At 34.0% G+C, this 27097-nt stretch overlaps 1 protein-coding gene across 3 annotated transcripts; it reads left to right on the top strand.

Moving 5' to 3' along the window:
* Window positions 1-4399: 4399 nt before the first annotated feature.
* LOC126715302 (ATP-dependent DNA helicase homolog RECG, chloroplastic) lies at window positions 4400-25361 on the top strand. Of its 3 annotated transcripts, XM_050415856.1 has the most exons (19): window positions 4400-4563; window positions 4734-4819; window positions 5747-5829; window positions 5901-6027; window positions 7098-7652; window positions 7761-7873; window positions 9710-9944; window positions 12669-12832; window positions 13756-13837; window positions 15399-15488; window positions 16344-16411; window positions 16508-16577; window positions 17370-17441; window positions 17618-17770; window positions 17869-18012; window positions 19965-20123; window positions 20829-20912; window positions 22015-22587; window positions 24921-25361. In XM_050415856.1, the coding sequence occupies exons 2-19, from the start codon at window positions 4781-4783 to the stop codon at window positions 25011-25013; spliced, it is 2904 nt and encodes a 967-aa protein (XP_050271813.1). In that variant the 5' UTR covers window positions 4400-4563; window positions 4734-4780; the 3' UTR covers window positions 25014-25361. The 3 variants fall into 3 exon arrangements, with proteins under 3 accessions (XP_050271813.1, XP_050271805.1, XP_050271822.1); XM_050415848.1 differs by having other exon boundaries at window positions 16344-16577; XM_050415865.1 differs by lacking the exon at window positions 19965-20123 and having other exon boundaries at window positions 16344-16577.
* The last annotated feature ends 1736 nt before the right edge of the window (window positions 25362-27097 follow it).

The following is a 27097-nucleotide window of genomic DNA, read 5'->3' on the forward strand; positions in this document are numbered from 1 at the left end:
TAGAGTCCCATGAACAACAACAGACAGAGAAGGTTGAAAGTAATGAATAAATAAATTACAACAACTATTATCCTAAAATTTTGTAATAACCTGTAGATCCTCAATCCATGTATTCTTTTGTCAGCATAATCTTACTAGTTTTGAAAAAAAACCAAAAAAACTCATAAACAAATAAAAACATCCCAAGATAAAAATGTGGTTGCAATTGAAAAAAAAAAATGCAGATCATTTGGAAGAAGTAATGTAATGGCGATTGGAGGCGGGTTTGTGAAAAAAGAGAAGATGGGTATTTGGGAAAGAAGCTTAGGCTTGAAAACCAAAGATTCAAATCCCAGATAAACCCATCAAAGCACAAAACCCGTACTATGATGCCATATTTTTATGTATAGGGCCAGATTGGCAGGGCAGCCTGTGGAGAACCCACAAGTTTATTTCAGAGCCAATTGTATTGCTCTCCCCTATTTGCCTTGGCCCTTTGCTTTGCTTGGCTTGGCATGGCATAAGCTTGTATATGTAACAAAGGCAATGAATTTTTGTAGATTATAAACACTAATCCTGAGCTAAAGCTAAAGCTGTGCAACTTAGATAACAAGAGGTGTGTGAGACGCAAAGTGGCGCTGTGTGAGTTATGAAGGTTATGGAAGAATTATGCGGATATTTATAGTGTAGCTAAATGAAGACGGAAGGCTATCACTAGGGCTTTTGCTATTAACGGCCAAATCATGTCGTCTCAAAAGGTCTCATACTGATATAAGTTGAGGCCGATGTGTTATGGCGAAGGTCTTAAATTAATTAATTTCTTTCAATATTGTGCCTTTAGAGGGTTTTTTTTTTTTTTTTTTTTAAGCATTAAATTTCGTCTCAACAGGAGGTTTTACCCTTTTTTAGTGCTCTTCAAAGATGACTAACTTAGTATTTGCATTTTTTAATATAGAGATTAAATTCCGTAAAGGATGTGGTGTAAAACTTCTTTCCAATCCTAGTATGCTACAACATCTAATCACATATTTAAAAATAAGCACAATCATATCTAATTAATTCTAATACCCATATATAAATCCAACCAAATCTGTTATAAGGTATAGTAGAGTGTATTAAATTTTAAGTAAAATGTCAATATGACAATCTCTTATTGAATGGTGTAAAATATGAGATTTATACCACATTCTTACTAAATTTGAACTCTTTAATAAATTATAGGAACGACTCCCTTGAACAAAAAAGGTCAAATAGGCCAAACCAAAAAATAAGTATATAATAGAAATTATACAATCAAACAAAATTGATAAAGATAAAGAAGACAAAAGGTGCATTTAAGTTTCTCAAAAAAAAAAGTGCATTTAAAAAATAAATAAAACTTATATACATTTTGTAAGCCTATATATATATATATATATTATATTTACATTAAAGTGTGATAAATTCACATGTTTATTTTATTTTTTTTGGGGGAAAATTCACATGTTTATTAATTGAAAGATACGCACCAATACAATGACTCAATATAATTTTTTTTTTTTTTGAGAAACAAACATACACACACAGGGGAGAGGGAAATAGATTTTAACACAAAGGTACATCACAACTCAATATAATTATATGATATAGCCATAAAATATGCATCTTTTTGCTTCAAATTCAATGCATATTGTATGGTGCCAACATTTATGTACAACAACAACAATAACAAATACAATTATTGGGTTGTATATTAGCTTGATATTGTTTGCAACCTTTCAATTCAAATAAGCTGAACAAATATAGCTAGAAAAGGGAGCTTGTGCTAAACTAATTCTCATAAAATTTGGACAAATTTGTGTTTTAATATGTCAAAGTCAAATGGTCAAACCAACATTCAACTCATTTTTTAGTTGAATTGGGTCTCAGGTAAACCTATCTTCCCATGAATTGGAATTCCCTTTTAACCTATCATTTAAGTTAAAAGAAGAAAAGGGCAGAGAATTCCCTTTTAACCCATGCATTTTTCCCATTAGGTTTAGGCAGGTTGATGAGTTCATATCTAATTTTTCATATTTACCAATTACCCCCTATTAATAGATGACCATATAAATTTCTTTTCTTGTTAAGGAATCAAAACATAAAGAGCTTAAATTATAGTTATTGTGTATATGTATATATATATATATATGTGTAGTTTGTAACTTGTGAGTAATCCTACTTTAGTGGTATAAGAATGGTTCAAGGAGGGGGAGAGAATTGAAGTATCTTCGAGCAAGCTCCATAAATCTATTGAGCAAAGGCCCTTGCTTAAGTGAGGAATGAGTTGAGAAACAATGTTGATAGTAAATAAGGTTCCTAATTTGGCAAACAGAGGACTTAGCACTTCAATTGAGCTTGCTCAAGCGAGTTCTTATGGTTTACTTGACTGGCACTAGACATGGCAAAACAGGTCAGAATTTTTTTACCGACCGACCCGACCGAAAAAATATCTGACCCGAACCCAATTGTTTTGACCTGAAGTAAAAACAGGTTGACCAGTGACCCGACCCATGTTTTTTGTGGGTCAACCTGACTCGACCCAACCCGAACCCAAACAATTTTTTAAAACTTTTTTATTTGGTAAAAAAAATAATAAAATTAAGACAATATTTGTTTAATTGTTTGTTGTGAACTTTAAAGAATCAATTGAGACATTTACATTACATACAAATTAATTGAAAGATGAATGGTTGAGCATTCTGTAATGAGTAAAGATTTTTAGATATCAAATAGCAAAGTACATGCCAAGATAATATGGTTATAGTACAGTTAAAAATATAGATTTAAAATTGTAGACATGTGTGAGAAACATTCACAAGTGTGAAAATAGTGAGGCCAAAGTATCAAATTAACATAAATTATGAATGCTTCAACCTATTTTTTTATCAATTTATGTCCAAAATAAACAGTTTTTCAAAATAAATTATAATATTTCTTAGAGTGTGTTGCTTAATAATGATATGATATTCATAAAAGAGACCATGTATAAATCAGTAAATAATCAAACTTTAATGTATAACTCAAATTGAAATAGAGTGCCAACCACAATTAACAATAGATTATAAAATTAATTTTCAAAATTGTAAATTTCTTATATTATTTTTTATTCTTTGTCAAATGAATTATCCAATAAGTCATTTGTAATTTTGTTTTATATTTTGGGATGTTGATATTGTGTAGAAATAAAACTTGTGTATTTGTTTTACTTATCTTTGTGTTTTTTGTTTAGATAGCAATGTTAGGATTTGTATAATTTTAAAATTATTGAATAAGTATTAATAAGTGTAGTTTATTCTTGATATAAGTGGTGAATTCAAAGTAATTCATTTTACATCAAGTAATTTGTTACATGACTTTCCAAATGGCAAATACATGTTATTTTCTTTATAAAAAAAAAAAAAATTCATTTGAAAAATACAGGTTAACCCGACCCGACTAATCTGAACCCATTTTTAACCCGCTTAAAATAACCCGTTTTTAACTCGCAACTTGATTGACTCAATCTGACCAGCCCATTTTGCCATGTGTAATTGGCACTCCTTGCTAAAGTGATGTCATTCTTGATTAAGCAAAATGATTGCAGAATGTGTTTTTTTTTTTTTTTTGCATAATTAAAAAAAAAAAAGAGGGAATAAAGATAATTTTAAGTCTTTAATGGTTACTAATAACCAAGGCAACAATTTAGAGGACTTGTATCAACCAAAGTGACCTTTCAAGTGTGGGTTTTGAAAGGAAACTCTTCATTGTTCACAATTAATCATCCGTATTAAGTTAATTATACATATTCAAAGGTTTTTAAAGTTTGTACATAGTTTGCACAACATTAGAGACAAATTCATAGTATTTTCTAACTTGTAAAATCCAAGCTCAGTTGTATATACTAGGTGATTTGCTTGGAACCCACTACCAAACTCAATCAAGTGGGGACAAATACCATCTTTAAAGTTTAAATGACCGAATTGTATCTCTAAGCTTATTTTAATTTCCTTTCTTCCTATATTTTTTCAATTGAGATTCCTAAGTCCCAAACAACAAAAAGTGAGTTTTAGATATTTCTACATTTTTTTTTTTTTTTTGGAAAGAGTAGTTAAGTACTCACTATTCTAAGGCATTTTTTTTTTTAGAGGAAATTTGAATAAAATATCAGTTAAGTTAGAAGACTCTTAAAATATCATGACTCTCAAATGTTATATTAAAAAACACCCTAAGTTATGAATTTTGATTAATCAAATCAACAGTAAAATACTTATAAGTACAAATTTGTAAATTAATTAATTCCTTAAAAAAAAAAAAAACTAAATTAATTGAAAACCTTACAACTTCTTTTAAATTTTTTATTATTAAATTAAAAACTTCGTTTAAAAGGACAAAGGAAGAATTGGAGACCGGAGATTGGAGTATTTAAGTCGGGCATTGACGAGACGTGGAAAGTTATTGGGCTATATTTTTTTTAACGTCTCCCGCCTCTCGAGGTTCATCATCTTTTGCTTTCTCAAACTCTCTCACTCTCCACTCTCCGCTCTCTCAGCTTTTTCTCCAAAAACCAGTGGGTAAATATCAAAGGTACTTTGCAATTTCCTTTTCTCCAATATTTCAATGAAAGAATCAGGGTTTTGCTAAATTATCACTTGTGAATTTCAAAAAATCTCTGTGATTCTGCTCAAGAAAATTGAAATTCATTTACTACCTGAGTCAATTAACTGAGTGTTACTATTATGTATCTTGTTTTTCAGGTTTAATCAACGTTGATGTTATTTAGGCATGTCCTGTTCATGCAGTGATGGTACTCACACTATCAATCGTGCAATCATGTGGCCTGGTAAAACACTAACACCTATTTTTGTTTATCCTTTTCATCGGCTATGACTTAAACTCGCTTTATTTTTAGCGCAAATCCTTAGGAGGTTCCCCAATTAAAAAATTTGAACAATGAAGCATAAACAATGTTATACTCTCTAAGACCAATTAAATTCAAACGCATAACTACATTGAATTTAATTGGGTTATGTCTTTTGAGATGTGCATGGAATTCATGTTGTTGTTTCTATACTTGTAAGTTTTTGGCTTTGCTCCTTCACAACTAGGAAGCATGGACACTTTATTTAGGGTGCTGTACTTATGTCGTATCCGTATCATATCCGTGTCTATGTTATAATTTTTTAGGAAATTGCTCGTGTTACCATGTAGTACCCGTGTCAGGGTCCGTGCTTCTTAGCTTCACAATTAATGCATAGTAGTCACTACTCAGTTCTTTTCCTATTGTTTCTTAGAAATGTTCATACTCCAAAGCATATCAATTGTTAATGGATAAAGTACCAATTCTCCTAAAAGTTTAAGTTGTTACAAAATGGAGAATTTAATCATTTAACTAGAATTTTAATACTGCCTCTCAAGTGTGGGCCTAGGGTCCCCTTCAATTAGTGAGACTCAAAACGTGGGTTTTTAAAGTTTTTAAATGGGAGATAGAGTGGAGACAAGATTCAAACTCGAGACAACTTGCTTTGATCCCATGATAAATTACCAATTTTCCCAAAGGCTTGAGCTATTAGGAGATGGTGAATTCAATCATGTATCCATAATTTTACATTTGGGCTTTTGAGGCAACTATATGCAACTCAACCAAGCTTGGGTTTTGTGGCTTGATTATGTTGGCCTTATTTTGAAATCTCATTATCTTTTTACTAAATTTTGTATTGTAAATTTGACATTTCTAAATTTACTTAAAGATAAAAGTTTCATTTTCTAGTGCTACTATGGGAAAGGATTGAGAAGCGCAATTGTTTTTGAAGCTGAGAGAGGATACCGGAATGCTTTGGGTAGAAAAATGAGGTAATGTACTTCATTATCAATAAGCATGGGAAGATTGTAGGCATTATTTCAATGGCATTTTCTTGTTGCAGGTTTAATAAATTTGTCCTCTCTAAAATATCAAAACTATGTTCTCGACAAAAGCATGAATTAGCGGGACATCTATTGGCGGAACTAGCAAGAATAAGAATCGCAGATAGATCAAAATATCTTGAAAAGGTAGATTTTATGCATACATATTGGATACAATCTATTATTTGAACATTATAAATTTACTTTATCATGCATTTTCATCAGAAAGGAAATTTTACATGATAAATATGCTTATATGAAGAATGTAATTGCTTTGTGTATTTAAATGAAAACCAAAGGTTCATCTTTCCATACGTTTTCACAAAAACTGATATAGATGACATTTGTACAAATGGCTTTTCCTGAATTGTACCAGTGAGCTTCTCTAGGTTATGGCTGATAATTAAGCTATCACTCATTTCATCTGATTATTGAGCATATCCACCTGACTTGGCTGTTGGCCAGGGTCTTTGGCAAATTTATTCTACCCACCATTTGCAATGATGTTTTGTTCTGGTGTCTGTCAATGGGTTTTCATGTCATGTACAGTTATGACTTGTGCCCTTTATGTATTTTATTTCTTTAATATTTTTTCTGGTTTTTTGTTTAGCTCTTGGTGTTCGTGCCCAATTCCAGTACTTTACAGGTGCATTTGAAGTAGTTTTGATGTTTTAAAAAGAATGGGACTGGTGTTCATTTTGTTTATAGTGGTAACATGCAACTAATTGTTGGACTTGAGTTTGTTTTGAATCTATGAAGAATACCTAGTAAATTGTTCACTGAGAAGTCCAGAGTATGGAACATGTGTTAAGACCATGGATGGGCACGCTAAGATTGTTAATGTAATCCACATCCCGGACAAATTGAACCCAAGACTTCCTCATAGGGGAGGAGAAGCACTATTAGGCTACAACTAAGGCATCTTATGGGGAAATTGAATAACAAATGTCCATATGGAAATATAGTGAATCTTGCAGAGGAAAATTTATTCAAATGCATACGTGGGCTTTTTTGAGTTTTGCCAGTCTGTTATGTTGTCATTTGAAAGATTTCTTTATACTCTTTTGCAAAGCATTTCAGAATGGGCTTAGTAAAGAATGTGATGACCGTTTGTTTCACCTAGTGTGCCCCAGTTTGTTCTTTTGCTCTGCTTTGGGCATTCCGTAACTGCCTTTTCCAAGTTAACTCTTTATATACTGCAATTTGTTTTGTTATAGGTATCTGCTATGATGGATTATGATAGTCTTCATGATTCAATTGATAATGGAAGTGCTAAAAAGCAAACTGGTATGAATCATAAAGATGCAAAGGATGAAGTCGATGTTTCCTTGGCATGTAAAAGGTTTCCATCCATCATCTTGGGTAGGTCTCCTAAGGTAGAATTGTATAATGAGACCGCACATTGCTCTGAGATGAGTAATCCTTTAGCTGCCCAAAATTGTGAAGGATTTGTCCCTAATCTTGTTGATGCGGAGTGGGTTCAAGAGGGTTCTAGTGAAACATGGCGTTTGCTGTCTGGCAGTCTGATTGTAACAACTTCATCAAAAGGAGAAAAGGACTCTCGTAAGCCTTTATCTCCTCCGCCTATGGCTTTAGAAACTTTACAAAAATCAGATGATCTAGTCTCTGGGGAGGAATCTTCTAACAAAGTGGGGCCTGAATCACCAGTAAATGCTGCCTCCATTGAGTCATTTCTTAACAGTTCTATCAATTGCATACCTGGATTAAGTAAGAGGCACTGTGGTCAGCTGGATAACTGTGGTTTTCACACGGTGGGCTCTTTTGCAGACTATCTAAAAGCGAAGACCTAGGTTTTTTATAGTTTGCGAGTAGGCATGGGCTCACACTATATATTTTTTTTTTTTTTGGTTTCCATGTAGTTGCGGAAATTGCTGCATCATTTTCCTCGAACTTATGCTGATTTACAGAATGCACAGACTGGAATTGATGATGGACAATACCTAATTTTCATTGGAAAAATTTTATCTTCAAGGTAATTAATCCTTTTCCCCCCAAAAAATTGAATTGTATATCTTGGATGTAATTTCTCTTTTGGTGAAGTATTTCTTTTTCTTTCAAAGTGTTCAATTGGTGACCTTTTTCAGCTACATCTGAGAGATATTTTAGTTAGTGTTATCATAGGCACTCCAGGTGCCACCTGCCTTGGCATGGGGGTGATGCAAGGTGCCAACAAATTTTTTTGATCTACTCCATGTGAGATAAATTGTAAAAGTTGCTCATGGCTCCTAGTGAAAGCAATGCCAAGATATATCAGAAAAAAAATGATATTTCAGAAAACAACAGCTGATGTGATGAGGCCATTGTAAGAGTTCTAATTGCTTGTAGAAGGGAGAGCATAATATTATGATGTATTAAGTGATGATATATAATATGGGTGTATGAGATCAATGGATAGTGGTATGTATTCTAAATGACGTAATAGAAGCTATACTCATAAAAAGTGATAACATCTAAAAAAGACAAAGAAAAAAGATTTGGCTAGTTGACTCTAAGGGACAGTGAGTAGAATTTAGTGTCTAAAAGATTTACCAATCAGTTATATAAGTTTTATAAAACCAGCATATTTAGTTTTCTCATTGTTATATTCAGCCTTTTTTTTTTTTTATCATTGTTGTATGCGTGCCCTATTTTGGTTGTGTTCTATGACTAGTTTTAACATTCACATTTACTATGATTTGATGTGTCTTTATATCTGGTATACTGTTCTTGTTAGAATTAAGTGGTTAAATGATTAAATTTTCCATTTTCCTATGTCTTAAGTTTTTGGATTAATCGGTAATTTAACATAGAATTAGAGCAAAAGGTCCTAAGTTTAATCCCTGTCTCCTCCACTTTACTTCCCATTTAAAATCCCATGCGTTGGGCCTCTCCTATTAAAATGTAGTTTGAGCCCACACGTGAGGGGAGTCTTAGAATTAAGTGGTTAAATGATTAAATTTACTATTTTCCAATAGTTTAAGCTTTTGAGACAATCAGTAATTTAACACCTGTTTTTTGGATTTATGGAATCGGTCATTAAAAGTTAAAACTGTCTTTTTAAATGCATTTTAGCATATTATAGTGAAGTATTAATTTCCTTTTTATTTTTTGGGATAATATTTGATTCTTTAAAATAGAAAATGAAATTGTGGGTTTTAGCATACCTAGTGCACAAGGTTCTCGGTTCTGAGGCCTGGGAGAGGTGGTTCGTTGGCAGTCTTGCCCATAATTTTTTGAGAGGCTAATTCCAGAACTCAAACCTGCACCATATCACTTGGGCAGAGGGAACTTGCCATTGCACCATGAAAACAAAGTGATTCCAAAGAGAGGCAAGTTTGATCCGATGAATCCTTTAGAAGCCCAACCTTTTCTCTACAGTCCAAATTGTCCACTTGTATGCAATTGAGTCTTTTTTTCATGTAAAACAACTCTTTTATCTCCACATCAACATTGACCTATTTTTCATTCCATTATTTATTTATTTTACTGTTTGATCTTTTTACACACACACACACACACACACATATATATATATTGATAAGTAACTGAAAAATGTTATTTTTAATAAATAACTGAAAATTTTTATTCAAAAGAGAAGATTTTTTTAACATAATATGTTGTGTACTAAATTCTTGTAATATGGTCTTATGGAACTGAGTACTGAAGCTTTAGCACATCAACAAGATATGCAAGTGCAACCATTTTATTTGCATTTATTCTTATAGGATTGGTAATAGTAACTGTAGAGAACCTATAGCGAGATGATTTTTCATGTTTTATGTTTTATTTGTTTTGAGGATAAGGATAACACTTACCGTTCTTTCTGCAGGGGAATAAGAGCTAGTTATTCTTTTTCATTTCTTGAGGTGGTTGTAGGCTGTGAGATTGCAGAAAATCAATCAAATCCTGAGCATACAGCTGATGATGTTGGTAGTAAGGAAAAGAAGACAATTTATTTGCATCTGAAGAAATTTTTTCGTGGTAGTCGTTTTACTTTTCAGCCTTTTCTTAAAAGTATTGAAGCGAAGCATAAAGAGGGAGAGATTGTTTGCGTTAGTGGTAAGGTGAGAGTCTTGAGATACTCAGTTGTTGAGTTGCTTTTGTTGTTCTTTGATGTGTTTTGATTGGTCTTGTTATCAATTTCTGTTTTATAGTTCTGTAGTAAGAGTCATACCTTGAGGAAAGGAAAACATTCTAATAAATCTTCAATATTTGATCTAAATGCTTTGTGTGAGACATTGTACATTGTTTTAAGAATGAATATAACTGCTGTTAATTATTTTGATCTACTTAAACTGTCATTCTCATTGCTCAATGCTTGGTTTTGAATACTGCTACACATTTCAGTGGGGCAGTACCTAGCTCTGTGGGGTTAGTGGGCATATCTTTTTCAAGGTTGCCTTCTTGGCACTTGGGATAGGTCTTACCTCCCCCTCCCCCTCCCCCTCCTTAGCCAATAATATAATAAACAATTTGTTTAGTTGTATTAGGAAAGTTATTTTCCTCGATGGTGGGTGATTGTAAAAGCAATTATATAGTTGGTGTTAAGAAAATAACAATAACAATACCACTAATTAAAAAAATTCTAATAACAATACCAACCAACAATAGATTAAACTGATGTCAGCATATAATAAATTGTTCTAATAAAATTATTACCTCAATGCTTTCTATGCCAAAAATTTTGAGTCAAATTGAAAATATTACAATCAGAGTATCATTAAAAAAGAGTATCATTAAAAAACATGTAGAAATTAATAATAGAAAAAGAAAAAGAAAAAGATTGATTGCAAAATTGGGACAAGCAGAATGAAGGAGACAGAGAAGCAGATCTGGAAACGTGGTAGCGGAAGTTGTTGTGTGGGAGAGGAGCAAGGGTTGTTAGGTGGGTCTCTGGGTGTTGCAACTTGTGACAGATTTTTTTTGGGGGGAGAGGGGGGTCGTGATGTCTTGGGAGAAATTGTTTTACACCCCACGCCTTTTTTCCTGGTCAAACCAAAATTGTTTTCGGCTGGACCAACATTTTCAGCTGGATCAAATGCCCAAAAATTCTAAATACATTTCAAGAACATGTTTTACACTGAATTAAATGGGGACTAAAGGCATGAAATCGAAACTTTTTTTCATGCATGCTTTTCTCCCCAAGTTTTTTGCCTAATTTGGGGGATGGTTTTTGGTGTGCGTAGGTGAAAAACTCCATTTAACTGCCTCTCCAGCCTTCTTCATTTCCACCCCACCAAGCAAGGGAAAACTTTATTCCCTTCTTCCATCGTTCAAGTTTTCCCCCAACCAAACATACCCTAAGAGGTATTGATGCATGTTCTCTCTTAGTGTTGAAGCTAAGCTCTAATTAAAAACCAGGAATCATAGGGAAAATGATGTGGTGTATCTGGAGGGAGAGGAATAGGCGCACTTTTGAGGATGTGGAGAGCTCAGGGGAGCAGCTTCTTGCGTCATTTACAGGGTCTTTATTTGATTGGTCTTGGGCTTGGGGACTCACATCTAGCGATTCTCAATTTATATATTCCCTTTGTTCTTGTACATAGTTTTGAGTCTTTACTGTATGTTTTTGGCGACCTCATGTTCTTTTCCATGAAGTAGTCTTTTTTTAATGAAACTTTATCTTACCTGTATAAAAAAAAAAAAAAAATTCATGCATTATTGTTATTTTTGAGGAGCATCAAGGTGGCATTGGCAGATGGTCATGTCTTGTCGGAAAGAGTATTTGGAAAGTTAAAGTGCCTACCAAAGTGGCTTTCTTTGCTTGGATTGCAGCCTTGGGGAATATTCTTACTATTGATAATTTATGAAGATGGGGAGTTCTAATTATGAATTGGTTGTATTTGTGTAAACAAGATGGGGGCTCTGTTGATACTTATTGCTGCATTGTCAAATAGCTAGAGAGCTATGGTCCTTTTTTCTTTGTTTGTTTGGGGTGCAGTGGGTTATGCCTAATATATTGATGCGTTGGAAAGGGCAGTTTGCTAGGTACGGCATAAGGGATATTTGGAATGCCACCCCTCTTTGTATCATGTGGAAGGAGCGGAATAGCCGAACATCCTAAGGCTTGGAACATTCTATGGTGGATGTGAAGCTCATGTTTTTACATAATCTGTTTGGATGGATGACTACTTTGGGTGGTCATTCTGGCTCTAGCTTGTTGAATTTTATTGATAGTTGTACTTTTCTCATTCATTGATTCACATATATTATATATCCCATATACTGTGTGGTGTCTTTTATCTTTTAATTAATAAAATTTACTTATTTATCAAAACAGAAAGTTGTGTACCAATCCAAAAAATGAAGGTAATCCCTGAAAGTTGTGAGAAATGGATGTGCATATAGAAAGCTTGACCTACATGGTCAATTTCCAAAACTTAGAATGCTTCAAACAAATCCCACAGGTTTGATTGTCCAGAGTGTCAGGCTAGTAGTACCATTAGTTCAAATTTGTAGTGGGGGCTCTTTGGGATTTTCCAGCCTAATCAATTCTGGTTTCAAAATTTAGTTTAGTTTAGTTTCTCATCTTTTTTCTTAAATTTGTAGCTCAAGTATGATTTGCTCTACTTGTAGTTAATTTATTTGCGGTTTGATTAATTAGCACATCTGTTGGTGTGATGGACCAGATAATGACAGTAGGGGGTTAGACTTTGTCTTGATGAAATAAAGAATAGTTTCTATTTACAATCTACATGCCAAGATTTATTTTCTCATCTATGAGCATTCCATTATAGTTTGTTTTAGTATATGTAAGCCTTGTACTTAAATGTCGCCTTTTAGTATAGGTGAGGTCTATGCGTTCTGAAGGTCATTTTGAAATGAGAGAATACAATATTGATGTGATACAAGAAGAACAAGATTCGTCTTTTCAGGCAAAAGGGAGGCCATATCCCATATACCCCTCAAAAGGAGGCATAAATCCAATTTTTCTAAGAGACACTATTGCAAGGTTGGTTCCTCCTACCTTTTAATAGTTTTAAATGTAGTTATTGATCATTGCTACACCCTTTGGCAGGGTAACCTTGGATCTAATATTTCCCCCTTTACTCAGATGCTTAATTAGTCATTGAAACTAACACTTCAAAGTCTCTTACCTTATTGCTTGCTGTGTTTGATCCTTTCATGCACAATTTCCAGTAGTTGCTTATGATTAAAATTTCCCTTTAACTTTCCTTTTCTTGTTATATCTATTCTTTTGTAAAATTCCTTGTGGGAAGCTATCTTAGTCCAATGAATTTGTTTCTGCATTGAAAAGTAACTGTTTTGTGTGCTGTGTCTGGAAATGAAAAGTCAGCTCTTTTTATGATTACGGGTGTGGATAAGACACTCTTATATTAGATAACTGAGTTGTATGAAGCAAAATTGTTTAGTGTGATGGTGTACATCTTTCCCTTTATTTTTTATTTTTTATTTTTATAATAGGTTGATTCTTTTTTAATGTACTGAGAACTGATAAGTTTCATTTCAAGAGTTGGTAAATGATTTCTTGAACCTTTCAATATTGGATGTACATTTGTTCACCTGAAAGTGATCGAAGTTTTAGGTAAATATGAGGAACCTTTCTAGGCCTTTGAAGAAGGAATAACCTCCTTTGAGTTGTAATATTGGTTAAATGTCTAGGTGTCCACCCTGTCCCCGCCCCTTTTTTCTTGAGACATACTCTATTCTTTTGACCTAAAGGGCTAGGGGTTGACCTCAATTTGGTGATTTAGCTGTAATGACATTCGTGGTTTATCATTGGGAGCTAAGTTTTATCATTGTTATTGTTTTGTTTGTTTTTTATTATTTCCTTCGAGTATAGAATTGGTTGATTATCTGTCTGTAAACACTCTTTCCCTTGATATATAAAATGATTATTTTGATTTTTTCCAGAGCTTTACAAGCCTTGCCTGTCAATATTGATCCTATTCCTAAAGATATTACTCAGGACTTCAAACTGTTAACCCTTCATGATGTAAGTCTATACTTCCAGTTGTTTCATAATGCATACTTGTTTATTCATAAGCGATATCGTGGTCATTCACTGCTTTAATTACACAATTGAAAATGTTTTTTCTTCATCCGCTTTTAATTCTGAAATTAACATGGTAAGTTGTGGCTAAATTGATACAACCATGGAAAAAAATGTGTGAAGTTCATTTGTAACAAAAATTTTATGGTTTTAAGCTCTAGTTGTAAGTATTATATGGTTAAACGGTTTTTAATTTGGGTTTTATTTACAACTTATGGTTAGTTTTGTATTCAGGGTAGAATTGTAATTTTTGAAACTTCTGCACATTAAGGCTAGGATGCATGGACACAGGTATGGGTACGAGTATGATATGGCGACAATAGCAATTTTTGAAAAATTATAACTTGATACAACAAATAGGATACCATTACAACACGGATACAATACAGGTACGACACCCTAAATAAAATGTCCATGCATCCTAGCATTAAGGGTAGTTTGGGAATTTAGTTGAGTGTAGAATATTTTAGGATATTTTAAGTATATTAGGATTATTTCATTAGAGTCTAAGTTAGTCTTATATTATAATAATTAAATTGTTACAACAAGTGGGGGAGGGGGATTCCAAGTTCCAACCCTAGTTCTCCTCATAAAGGAGACCAATCAATGCCACTGACCTACAAGACTCTTTTAGTCTTTTATTACCTAGTTGGTTTTACTTTACTAGTCAAATTAGGAATCCTAATGTTGCTAGTACAAGGAGTCCTTGTATATTTATGATTAATGCACTCAAAGAATTGGAGTTTTAATTTTTTGATAAGAAAGAAATAAGATTTATCGATAAAATTTGCAAAGCCCAAGTATGCAGGATGTGACAAAGGGACACCCTAGGCATCACCTAACTCATTCCTTTAGGCACAATATAAAATCCAATAGCTCTCTAGCTATGTCACTGTGTAAAAATAGGTGATAATGATACCCCTATGGTCTCCCCATCAAACTTACACATACTACACCAATCCGTAATAATGATACCTCTTTTCCTCAAATTATCTGTTGTTAAAATCTTAATTTAATTGTTGTTAGAATTAGGGTTAAATGATTCAAAATTATCCTGAGTTTTCCTAACAACTTAACCTTTGAGACAATCGATAATTTATCATGGTTTCAAAGCAAGTGGTCCTCAATTTGACTTTGAACCCTGTCTTTTAGATAGTTAGAGTTAAAAAATCCCACATGTTGGGCCCCGCATATTAAGGGGGAGTTTGGGCCCACATGTCAAGGGGAGTGAGAATAATGGTTAAAGGATTAAATTCATTCCGAGTTAAAATCATCATTTCCTAACAACTTAAACTTTTGGGATAATTGGTAATCTATAGTCCATATAAAAAAAAAAGTTACATGAGGAGCTCTAACATGCCATACAGGTCCCCAAATGAAAAAAAAGGATTGATTGGCCATGGATTCTAACTCCAAATCATCCTATGTTAACATTGACTTTAATTTGTTCTCAGTTGCATATGTTCAGCGGAGAGGAAATAATATCCTTTTTTAAACAATGCAGGCATATATTGGGATTCACCAACCGAAGAATATAAATGAGGCTGATTTGGCACGCAAAAGGCTTATATTTGATGAGTTCTTTTATTTGCAGGTGACCTTTATTCACAATATATTGCTCTTTGTTCAAAATTTATTGCTAATTATTGTAGATTTTTCCTCCTACTGTTAAGGTGATAATGTAATATCTTCTTATTGGCCATTGCTCTCTTTATGAAGCTAGTTTCTTATCTATTTGTGGTTGGGTACACATTCATCTCTCTCTCTTATTTTAATTTATAAATCTGATGCCATATCTTTCATCAATCAGTTATTCAAATATTTTTCTTGTTATCTCAATTGTTGTTCTTTCTGTAGAGCCTCCGTATTCAATTTTGACACCCTCAAACTGTTCAATGGTATTGCATGCACAATGCACATGACTCATCATTATGAGCTTATTCTTGTGCTTCTGTAATGCACTGGTGTTCCTTTACGGCTAAAACTTCTGGAAATTAAATATTTGTTTTCGTACTTGTGCTGTTGTTGCAACAAATTTTATTCTTTTCAGAAAGGAATATTATTTTTTTCAGTGAGAACTTCTAATTTCAAATGAGAATGCTGTCCTTTTTTATGGGGCTCATTGCCTAATAGCTGCTTGCAACTAGTGCAGGTCACTAGTTACTTGATAGTGTCATAATGAATCATGTTGTTTATGATTTTTTGAATGAAAACTTCTAATTTCAAATGAGAATGTTGTTCTTGTATCATGGAGCTTATTACCTAATAGCTGCTTGCAACTATTTTGCGGGTCACTAGTTACTTGATAGTTTCATACTGAATCATGTTGTTTATGGATTCATATCTGAATTCCCCTTTGGAATTATTGATGCTGGTAGTGATTATGCTTTGCTGGTAAGTGTTGGTCACATGTAAAACTCAGACTAACCAAACCATCGCTCTTGGTCAGTTGGGACGCTTATACCAAATGCTTGAAGGTCTTGGTACAAAAATAGAGAAAGATGGCTTGCTGGATAGGTATAGAAAACCTGAATTAAATTCTGTTTATATGGAAGAATGGTCCAGTCTCACCAAGAAGTTTTTGAAGGCTCTTCCGTATTCACTTACTTCTAGTCAGTTAAATGCTGTTTCAGAAATTATTTGGGATCTAAAGCGGCCAATCCCTATGAACCGGCTGTTGCAGGTTTTGCATTCAATATTGCTGCTCTTTCATTATCAATATATCTGCATCTCATTTGTAATTGTTTTTAGGCTCATGTGCTACTTTAAAGATGTACAAATGCTGTTCTTGTAGTTTTGATGTGTCGATCTTGAAAATTGACTTACTTAAGAACCTTCTCCCTTATGTCACTGGAATTTGTTTGGTTACAATATATATCAATACATTCTTTCCATGTCAGGACCAATGATGAGTTGGTGGTATCCATTTGGATAAAATATTAAGCAAGGATTTTTGTCTTCTTGTTTTATGTAAAGCTATACGAAAGAGTCAGTGATGTATGTTGCAAATCCTCCGCTTTCCTGTTACTTTATTTCAACTTGGATTATGTTCTTTCATCTAGTAATCTTCCTTTAGTTGCCAATGAGCTATATATCAACTAGCACTTTCTTCTCCCATAATAAATGGTTGGAGGTTGAGGCCGTGGGTTCAAGATGGTGCCTTTGTATCAAGCATGCTGACTTACGGGCAATTTTTTTATTGACTTGGATAATAACTTGTCTGTTTCCCTTCTTCATTAACTGCTGATTTCCTAGTAGCCCTGCAAGCTTTTGCAAGCTAGGTCTGCAAATTACTGCCTTTTAAAATTATTAAAAAAAAAAAAAAAAAAAACTCCCTCTTCTAGTTCTTTATGAAAAGATATTATTAGCATTGAGTTGAGATAGATTTTTCTGTGACCTGCATGACACATGCAACTGAGACCGTAAAAAGCTGAAAGGGTTCTCATCTGATAGTAAGTTGTGATACTTCTTTCAGGGTGACGTTGGATGTGGGAAAACTGTGGTAGCTTTTTTGGCATGCATGGAAGTTATTGGCTCTGGATATCAGGTTAGTCACTGTAAAGATTTTATTTTGTTATTACTTGTAAAAAAAAAAAAAGAGATTTTATTTGTTGTATTTTTATATTGATTACTTTTTACAAATTATATGGTTTTCAATTGTTTTATATTTGTTCTAATCTGTGATAGTTAACTATCATTAGGAATACTTTATCTTCTGTGTAGGGAGCTTTCATGGTTCCATCTGAGTTGCTTGCTATCCAGCATTATGAACACTTGCTTAATCTACTCGAGAAAATGGAGGAGGTAGAATGTAAACCTTCAGTAGCGCTGCTCACTGGCTCTACCCCATCAAAACAATCACGGATGATTCGTGAGGCATGCATTTCTCATATAGCTCTTTTGTGTTACCCTTTCTTTTATGTATAAAATAAAAATCTTTTGAGATTCCTATAATTAAAACTATGGGTTGGCAGGGTCTTCAAACTGGAAATATCTCATTGGTCATTGGTACCCACAGTCTAATAGCTGAAAAAGTGGAGTTCTCTGCTTTACGCATTGCAGTGGTGGATGAACAACATCGCTTTGGTGTGATCCAGAGAGGAAGGTTTAACAGTAAGGTGGTTCCCTCGACTTGAATCAAATTGCTCCTTATTAAGTTGTGAGATGTTAACAAGAGCTACCTCATCTTTAAGTGAATTTTCTCATTTTAAATCCTATCTTTTGCTCTTATTTGCACATGACCAAACTATCTCAAGCGACTCATTTTTTTATCAACTGGAGCTACCTCTATCTTTAAGTGAATTTCCTCATTTGGAACCCTATCTTTCTTTGCATATCCACTTATTCACCATAACATCTCACTTAAGTTCTAATTTTACACGTGCCAGAACATTGTCCAGTCCAATTTTTTTATCTTAATTTTCATTGTCTGATTGTGGGGCAGTACTCCACCCTTAAGCTATCATTATGCAAAAGTGGCTGATGTCTTTGCCATACTACTAAAATTATGGATATTTCCAACAGATAATAGTGCACGTGTAGTTTGCTGTATAATTTTTTATGATACCACTTTAATATGTCCTATACAAAAGTGATTAATATCTTAGGTATTGTACTAACATTATAGATTTTCCATCTTTCAAGTCTCAGTTAGTAGCTTAGTTTTTGTGTGTGTGTGTGTGTGTTTCCGACCACTATTTCTCAAAATACAAAAAAAAAAAAAAAAAAAATAAAATAAAATCTTTACTCTGTCCTCTTAATCTTTTGCCAGAAGGAGTTCATTGCAATAAAAGCTCCGCTTTGTTGTAGCTTTCGTGCTCTTTGTCATTCTACCTGCTAATTCAAATATTTGCTTGGCGGTGGGGGCCTGAAATTTTAGAGGAGGAAATTATCAATAAGGAAAAGAAACTGTGAGATTCTTCCTAATAGTAGCTGGCTGGGGATAACCTTTCTGAAAATAATTGGTACTTATAATCACATAATAGGACATGCAATGGGCTACTTTGCTTGTAGATAAGTGGAGGTTGCTATACTAAGTAAAAAAGGCACTTAGTAAATAATTTATGAGCTGATTTTGGTGGAGGTTGGTGGCTTAGGTAAGTGGGAGTGGTGGCCAGAAGAGGTTCAGGCTGGCCCTGGAGTCGTTTTTATTTTATTTTAATGTCCTTAAGAAATGTGTCTGGTACATTTGTTGAAGGGCATATAATCTTTGGGGGAGTTGATTGAGAGAGTGAGACTTCTGTAATCATTTGCTCATAAAGAAATACATTTGTTGATTTTACATGTTCTTAGTGGCATTGAAGTACTGTTGAATGTAGAATATCTCTACATTTTGTTAATAATTTTTACATCTTCATGAAGCGTTGAAAATATCCTTGAAATGGTTGTGTTCTCATTGATATTATTTTCATCTATACCTTTATGTTCTATAAGCATTTGTCATATTGTTCACAGAAGATAAATAGTCTTCCAACCATATGGCATTTATTGCTCCCATAAATAAGGGGTATAGGACCAATGAGCTATAACCCAAATGGCACTTCCTCCTCCCTTAATAATGGGATGGAGAGTAAGGTCTTTGGTTCAAGATCCATGGGTTGCATGTGTAGCTTACCAATATAAAAGTAATAATAATAATAATAATAATAATAATAATAATAATAATAATAAGAATAAGAATAATAATAAGAATAATAAAAGTAGTAATACCGATACTAACATTTCAAAAACTTTGTTGATAAAGACCTCAGCATCCAGAATCTCAATCAATAAGATTATTTTGTAAACCCTGATTGTGGCTATTAGTCCAAGTGGAAAAGCTGCCACTCTTTTATTTCCCTAGAATATAAGATTGGATAAGCTTTTATGTTTTGCCTAATCAACATTATATGCACATTTCTAATGCATGCTTTAGCTGTTTCTAGCATTTCCATCTGCTGAAATAATTTTTAGTTTGTATTTTTTTTTTTCTTTTCTAGCATTGATGCTGTAGCTATTGAAACTTATGGCTCCAATCTGTTCTGCAATTCATTCTCTAAGTTGAGTTGATTGAGACAGCTACTCCCTGCAGTTATATTATAACTCTGAAAGTTCAAGAATGGGAGCTAATAACTTAGATGGGCCCTCAAAAGGTGATGAATATATGGCACCCCATGTTCTTGCCATGTCAGCCACTCCTATCCCTAGGACACTTGCTCTGGCTTTATATGGGGATATGTCCCTGACACAAGTATGTATTGTTGGCCATCTTAAGTTACAGTTTGTGTTTTCCATGATCCCATGTCTTTTTTTTTTTGATTGGCATAATCCATATCTTGTTATGATCTTCCTGAATCTTTTATGTGTAATTTGAACAATTTTTCAGCATATATCTTTTCAAATTCTTTTTATGTCCCACTCCTCCAAAAATCCCCCCCAAAATAATTTTTGGTTGTTTTGATGTTATAAAATGTATATCGTGTATTAGGCTGCATAGCTTTTGGTTATATTAATAAGCACTTGGTGATTGAGGAGCATTTAATTGGAAAAGGGTGAGTGGGATGGTCTTGAGCCTCTTCTTTTTAGGAGGCATTTAGGAGGGGCGTTGTATATCCTGATATTTATGATATAGAGGGATGCCTGCATAGTAGATCAATTTGATTTTGATGTTTTCTGGAATTAAAACTTACATCAAGATGTGGCCATTGAGCTCTAGCTCAAATGACACCTCCTCCCCACCTAAGAAAGGTGGAGGGGAAGGTCATGAGTTCAAAACTCACTAGGTGTGTTTGTAAACTGACCAATAAAAATCCATCAAGGTACTGGAAAGTCTTTTGTAATTCATATTTTAAAAAAATTGGCTGCACATTTAGCTATTTGATCCTGAGTTTTTACAATTTGTTTGTTAAACATTTTGTCTTTTGCTAACCGCAATTTGTTGGTTTATTTTTAACAGATAACTGACCTACCTCCTGGAAGAATACCAGTTGAAACTTTCATTATCGAAGGAAATGACGATGGCTTTGAGAATGTGTACAAGGTAATGGTCTTTCTTGCCATGAATGATCTAAAGTACAAAATCATTTCTTATCTTTTGTGGTTCTCAAGTTAAGGCATGATTATTTAATATTTGAAACAAATTAAAGCCATCAATGCAAACAAGAAATTCTTTGTATTGGACTTCGAAATGTTCTCATTTAAGGAATATAAGTAAGAATATCTGCTTTTAGTTCAAACAAAAATGTATCCCTTTCAGAAGTAAAAGACTTGCTGCCATCTTTTGTTTTTAAAAGGAAGCTCAGTTGGTTAGAGTGTTGGTCTTATGAGCTGAAGGTCACGAGTTTGGGCCTCGCCGGGACCAACCAACAAACTACAGTCTACAGCACTCACTTATTTGTATTATTTTTACTTATCAAAAAAAGGATTCTGCAGGATGTGACAAGAAGAATATGTAAATGGGATTCAGTTTTCTCATTGTTATGAACCATTTTATTTCCTTTTTGTTTAATATTGTTTATATTGAAAAATCCCCCTCATATATATGAGACTTGTTTACTTCCCTCTCTCATTCTCACTTCGCTTTTTACTGTCAAAAGGCTTGGAAGAAACTCACCTAGTTCTACCCTAAACTAGCATGGGTTAAAGTTAAACCAATCATAAGATGCTCACATCACCAAGTGCTCATCTGCAATCAACAATTTGTTATTAGTCTTTTGTCATTAAATTGTTTTTGTATGGAGCATAAATTATGTAAAAAGGAGTATAAGGTTTTATGAAACTGAGAGATAAAGAAGAGTTGAATAAGGAGAGTCAAAGAGGCATCAGCATAGGACATTAAAGTTAATTCTGGTATACTAATTGCTGGGACAAGTATAATTCACAAGACTGTGAGAAATTTGAGAGAGAGAGATGGGTATGAGCTGTTGATCACATTTCTGGAAAGTCTAGACATGGGACACAGGCACAAGGCTAAAATGTGTGCTTGCATATATGCTTTTTTTTTTTTTCCTTTTGGCGGGGAAATTTCTGCATATACATCTGTAGGATTTTAAAGGTTCATTGTTCTCAAATAAAGGCCGGTCATCAATGGATGCTAAAGTAGCAGTAATGTTTTCTTAATTACTTTGTTTTGCTTGTAACAGATGATGCTGGATGAATTAGAAGTAGAAGGGAAAGTGTATCTTGTGTATCCAGTCATTGAACCATCTGAACAGCTGCCCCAGCTTCGTGCTGCGTCTGCAGATCTTGAAGTTATATCTCATAGGTTTCAGGGATACAGCTGTGGGTTGTTACATGGAAAAATGAAGAGTGATGAGAAAGAGGAAGCATTGAGACGGTTCAGATCTGGAGAAACACGTATACTACTTTCCACACAAGTAATTGAGATTGGTGTTGATGTTCCAGACGCATCTATGATGGTTGTCATGAATGCTGAAAGGTTCGGTATAGCTCAGCTTCATCAACTTAGAGGACGAGTTGGACGTGGAGAGAGAAAGTCTAAGTGTATATTGTTAGCATCTACCACCAGTGGCCTAAACCGGTTGAAGGTTCTAGGGAAATCGTCAGATGGTTTTTACTTGGCAAATGTGGACCTCCTTTTACGTGGACCTGGTGATTTGCTTGGTAAGAAACAGTCAGGTCATCTTCCAGAGTTCCCCATTGCCCGATTGGAAATAGATGGGAATATTTTACAAGATGCACATCTTGCTGCACTGGTAAATTATTTCTTTAACCCCTTTTCATATTTTTCATTGCTACAAATATACAACGGTCTTGATAGCCTTTTTTTTTTAATAATTATTTTCCAAGTATAATTTTTACTATTCTAGTGTTAGGAACTCAGGTGGCCTACAATTAGAGTTATCTATCTGGATTGCAGATTGTTTTTTTTGTGTAATGATTTGGTTAATGCTAATTTCTTTTGAGGTGATTACTAACATTGGTAACGCACTTGTGCCCTATAACACACTGGCATGCCTTGTGTATTATAAGAAGTATCAAAAATTTGTTGCCTAAACCACTTAGGAAAGGAACAAGATATGTGTATCTGATCTGAAGTACTTGGGATGTATGGCCTTCTTGTTTTAGGACAAGGGGCTCTAATACCAAACAGAGTAGGACCACAGCAAATGTCCTTTGGCCAGTTTCTTGAAGGGTTTCAGTGGTTGCACGTAAGGGATGATTTAAGGGGTTGGATGTACTGGTCATAACAACTAATTTGGGTTTGGAAATCAGCACTGGTCATAACAACTGATTTGAAGTACTTGGGATGTATGGCCTTCTTTATGTAGGACAAGGGGTTCTAATACCAAACTAAGTAGGACCACAGCAAATGTCCTTTGGCCAGTTTCTTGAAGGGTTTCAGTGGTTGCACGTGAGGGACGATTTAAGGGGTTGGATGTACTGGTCATAACAACTGATTGGGGTTTGGAAAGGGTGAATCTTGAAGGCAAAGAGTGGCTGGAAACAGAACTTTAAGTTGCAGGATTTTGTTTGGCAGTAGGTGTTTGAGGGGAATTGGGGATTTTTGGATTAGGGATTTTGGTGGAAAAAGCAGGAAAATAATGTGTAGGTATGGTTTAATTGTGGAATAACAAGATGTATATGTTTTGGAGCTTAAAATAGGTGAGAAATGGAAGAATAGCATATCTGATTCAGGACTGTCAATGGTAAATCAGGAGTTGTAGCAGATCTAGTTTTGTGTTTGGAGGCTAAAGGTGCTTTGCGCTAGGTTTTTTATTTTATGGATTTTAAGGCTCTGACAGTGAGAGATCAAGGTCGGATTGTAATGTTTGAAGGCTAGATGAGGTGCTGATAATTATGAAGAAAAGAAAACAAGGCTAGGCATCATACCTAATTTTCTTAAGCATCAGAGAGTTTTCATAACACAAACCTCAAGAGCATAGTTGCAAAATTCTTGTATAGCTTATTCACTATTCAATCAAAAGCATTATATCAATATAAAAAACCTTTAAGTATTTCTAACCCTACATTTGGCTCCATGGCCTTTGACTACTAAGCCCAAATCCCTGTTTGGTGTGGCAACTCAAACACATGTTTTCAATTTTTAAACAACATTACATGTATTTCCACACACTTTTTCACCCACATATATTTCCACACATATTTTCAAACAACAAAACACATGTTTTTAAGTACATGTACCAGATACCCCCTAAGTATCTAAAAACTTACCAATAGAAAGCCTGATAACATAGGAGACCTTAATATAAACAAATGGCTGGCTACAACCCATATCCATAAATCTAAAAGGCCAAAATGCAAATTGGTTCCCCAAATTTGTGCAAGCTGTTAATTTGGTACGTCTTATGGGGTCTAAAATTGGTTCTTTTTGCTACTTTCACCTGGCTAGTCATGTCTTTTGTGTCCACTTTTGGCACTTAACTGGCTGCGCGTTCCTTTGATAATGCCCACATCTAAAAGGTTTCCTAATCAGAATGGAAGTTGCTCATTAGGTAAAGGAGCGACACTTAGCATGAATGAGTTCAGATTGACACTTGGCTAGATTATATCACTCCTTTGACTGGTTTCCTATCTCACCTAGTTCCTAGGACTCTTCTAGGGAGCAATAGAATTATTGGGACATTTACAGAGGCATGATATCATACAAGGTGCCACCTGATGGGGGTGACCATTGGACTCTAGTGGGCTTCCGCTGATGTGATGGCCTTCGAGTTTGGGGATTGGAACTCCAATGTTTGGGGCAAATAAAGTTGATTAGTTTGTATTTTTCATTAGCTATTGTTCCTGAAAATGGTGTTTTGTGCCATTGTTGGGCTTTCTTTTTTAGCTGTCCCAAGGTTGGCGTAATGGTTTGTTTTAGGAATTGGATGAGTTTCTGGATAATTTTTCATCGAAAGTCATAGTAATAGTGCTGTCTTTCTTTGAAAAGCCAAATTGGTGGCAAATGCCCTGATGTGATAAAGAGTGCTTGAACGGAATCTGTTTCACTTTTGTAAACCTGTTTTGCATGGTTGGTGCTTTGGGAATTGACCTGTATAACACAAGCTATGTTTGTTCAATGCAGAAAATTTTAGGTGCTTCTCATGATTTGGAACAATTCCCCACACTCAAAGCAGAGCTTAGTATGAGACAGCCTCTTTGTCTTCTGGGTGATTGAATCGTAAAATTTTGCAAATTTGTCTAGTCCATGCTGAAGATGTTTCACGGTATGTTGGCCTCTTTTTTTGAAATTATAATTGCGTCTGCAGCTGTATGTTTTGTATGATATGGTTATTCTACAAGCTTGATGCTTCCATGTAAAGCACTGTAATGATGGTTTTCATACCATCTTTAGTATTATACTATTCGGTTTTTTCCTTTTCTATTTCCTTTTTATTTTTTTTTCTAGTTGTACAAGAACTCAACTCTCTCAGTTGGAAAATATGTGCAATTGGAAGTTACTTCGATCTTGTAAAGGAAAACTATTTGAAATTTGTAAGGGTCATGAAATTCTTATCTTTGCTTAGCTATTGAGAGTTACTTTGATTTTGTAAAGGAAAACTATTTGAAACTCGTAAGGGTCATGAAATTCTTATCTTTACTTAACTGGAACTGCATCACAAATTTCTAAATGTTTCCAAGTGGTTTTGATTCATTTTGGACTGATAATAAATGCGGACTTTTTTGTTCGTATGTTCAGAACCTTGCAAGCAACTGCTCAGGTCAGTTGGGAATAAAAATGTGGTAGTCTAACTCAACCAGTGCTAAATGTGTACTAGGTTAATATTTTCAACACAATACCAGCTTGACTATGTAGGAAGTTCAACTGGAACTCAATCCATTATTCAACTCAATAGTGTTAAGAATTAGAAAACTAGAAGTAAAATATGTCAAGCATTTATCAGATTGATTCTCTTACTTTTGGAGGTGTATTCAATTAAATTGCTAGAAACTTTCAATGTCATTCTTATAGGTCAATTTTCTTTTTTTTTCTTTTTTTTGAGAAAAGGTCAATTTTTCTAATCGTGCAAGTTATATCATTATTCACCATCCCCTGCTGAATATAGGAGCCTCTACAGTGTTCCATTTCAACTTATTACATTTTAAAATTGAAAGCCTCTCTCTTATGTTAAATGATTCAATGCATCGGATGTGGGTTTCACAAAATGAGACTCGCATTTATATAAAAGAGAGATATAGTACACTGGGTGAGTTCTCTCTTACAATAGGATATGTACCACTAAGTAATGTGGATTATAAGAAATTAATAGCGATAACAGCTTTGTGCTTCTATTAGAGCATTCGCGTCCCAAAATTCTATTACATCTTATTTTACCATCTCAAAAAGTTACTTTATCAATTATACCATACCATTTTACAATACTTTCAGCATCTTAATTGTTATTTTACAATACAATGCATTAAAATAATATTTCTATACAATAAAATAATATATTCCGAAAGCCAAATAAAAACAAAAACCCAAAACCCAAAAACCCGGTGAGAGAGAGAGAGGAATTGATAAAGTAAGTGAATAAAACATTAGGTTTTTTTTTTTTTTTTTTTTTTTTTTTTTTTTTTTTTTTTTTTTTTAAGAATTGAGCTATAGTGTGATTCTACCTTTAAAATTGCACTGTAGTACTATTGCAAATTTTTTTGCAATAGTTAGCTTTTACAAGTCCGGATGTGTGGGGGGTTTTGAGCTTTTATGTTAAATTTTCCCTACATATGACATATGTCATTCCCAATGTAAATGCTCTTAGGCATGCAGACCTATAAAATTAAGGTAAATACTAATACGCTTGTTATTAGACACAAACATACACACACTTTTTGCACTGAAATTGTGACTTGGACACCACCATAAAATTAAGCTTTATTTAGGGTTTTATCATAATAAACATTTGCCTTGGCCCAAGTAGTATATCCATCCTCCAAGGTGTGGTGGGTGAGATTTGGAGTTTTAGCCCTTGAGTGCATGAGTAAATTTTTTAAAATATGAGAACAAAGAAAAAGGGGTATCTTAGCTCTTGACTAAGTATTACCATGGTTTTTTCTTGTTCAATTATTACTGTCTCCTTCCTATGTACTAATTCTTTAAGTTTCTAAAAAAATTCCAGTGTCTTTACTATCATTGTTTAGTTTGTATAACATGTGTAATCATTCATGCGTTATTATTCTAGTTCATGACGGTGAACAATTATAGTAGCAAGTTAAAATGACAGTCCATCATGGTAATTCCCGCTTTATTACTGTCTCCTT

Source organism: Quercus robur, chromosome 1, assembly GCF_932294415.1.
Source record: "Quercus robur chromosome 1, dhQueRobu3.1, whole genome shotgun sequence".
Classification (NCBI taxonomy): domain Eukaryota; kingdom Viridiplantae; phylum Streptophyta; class Magnoliopsida; order Fagales; family Fagaceae; genus Quercus; species Quercus robur.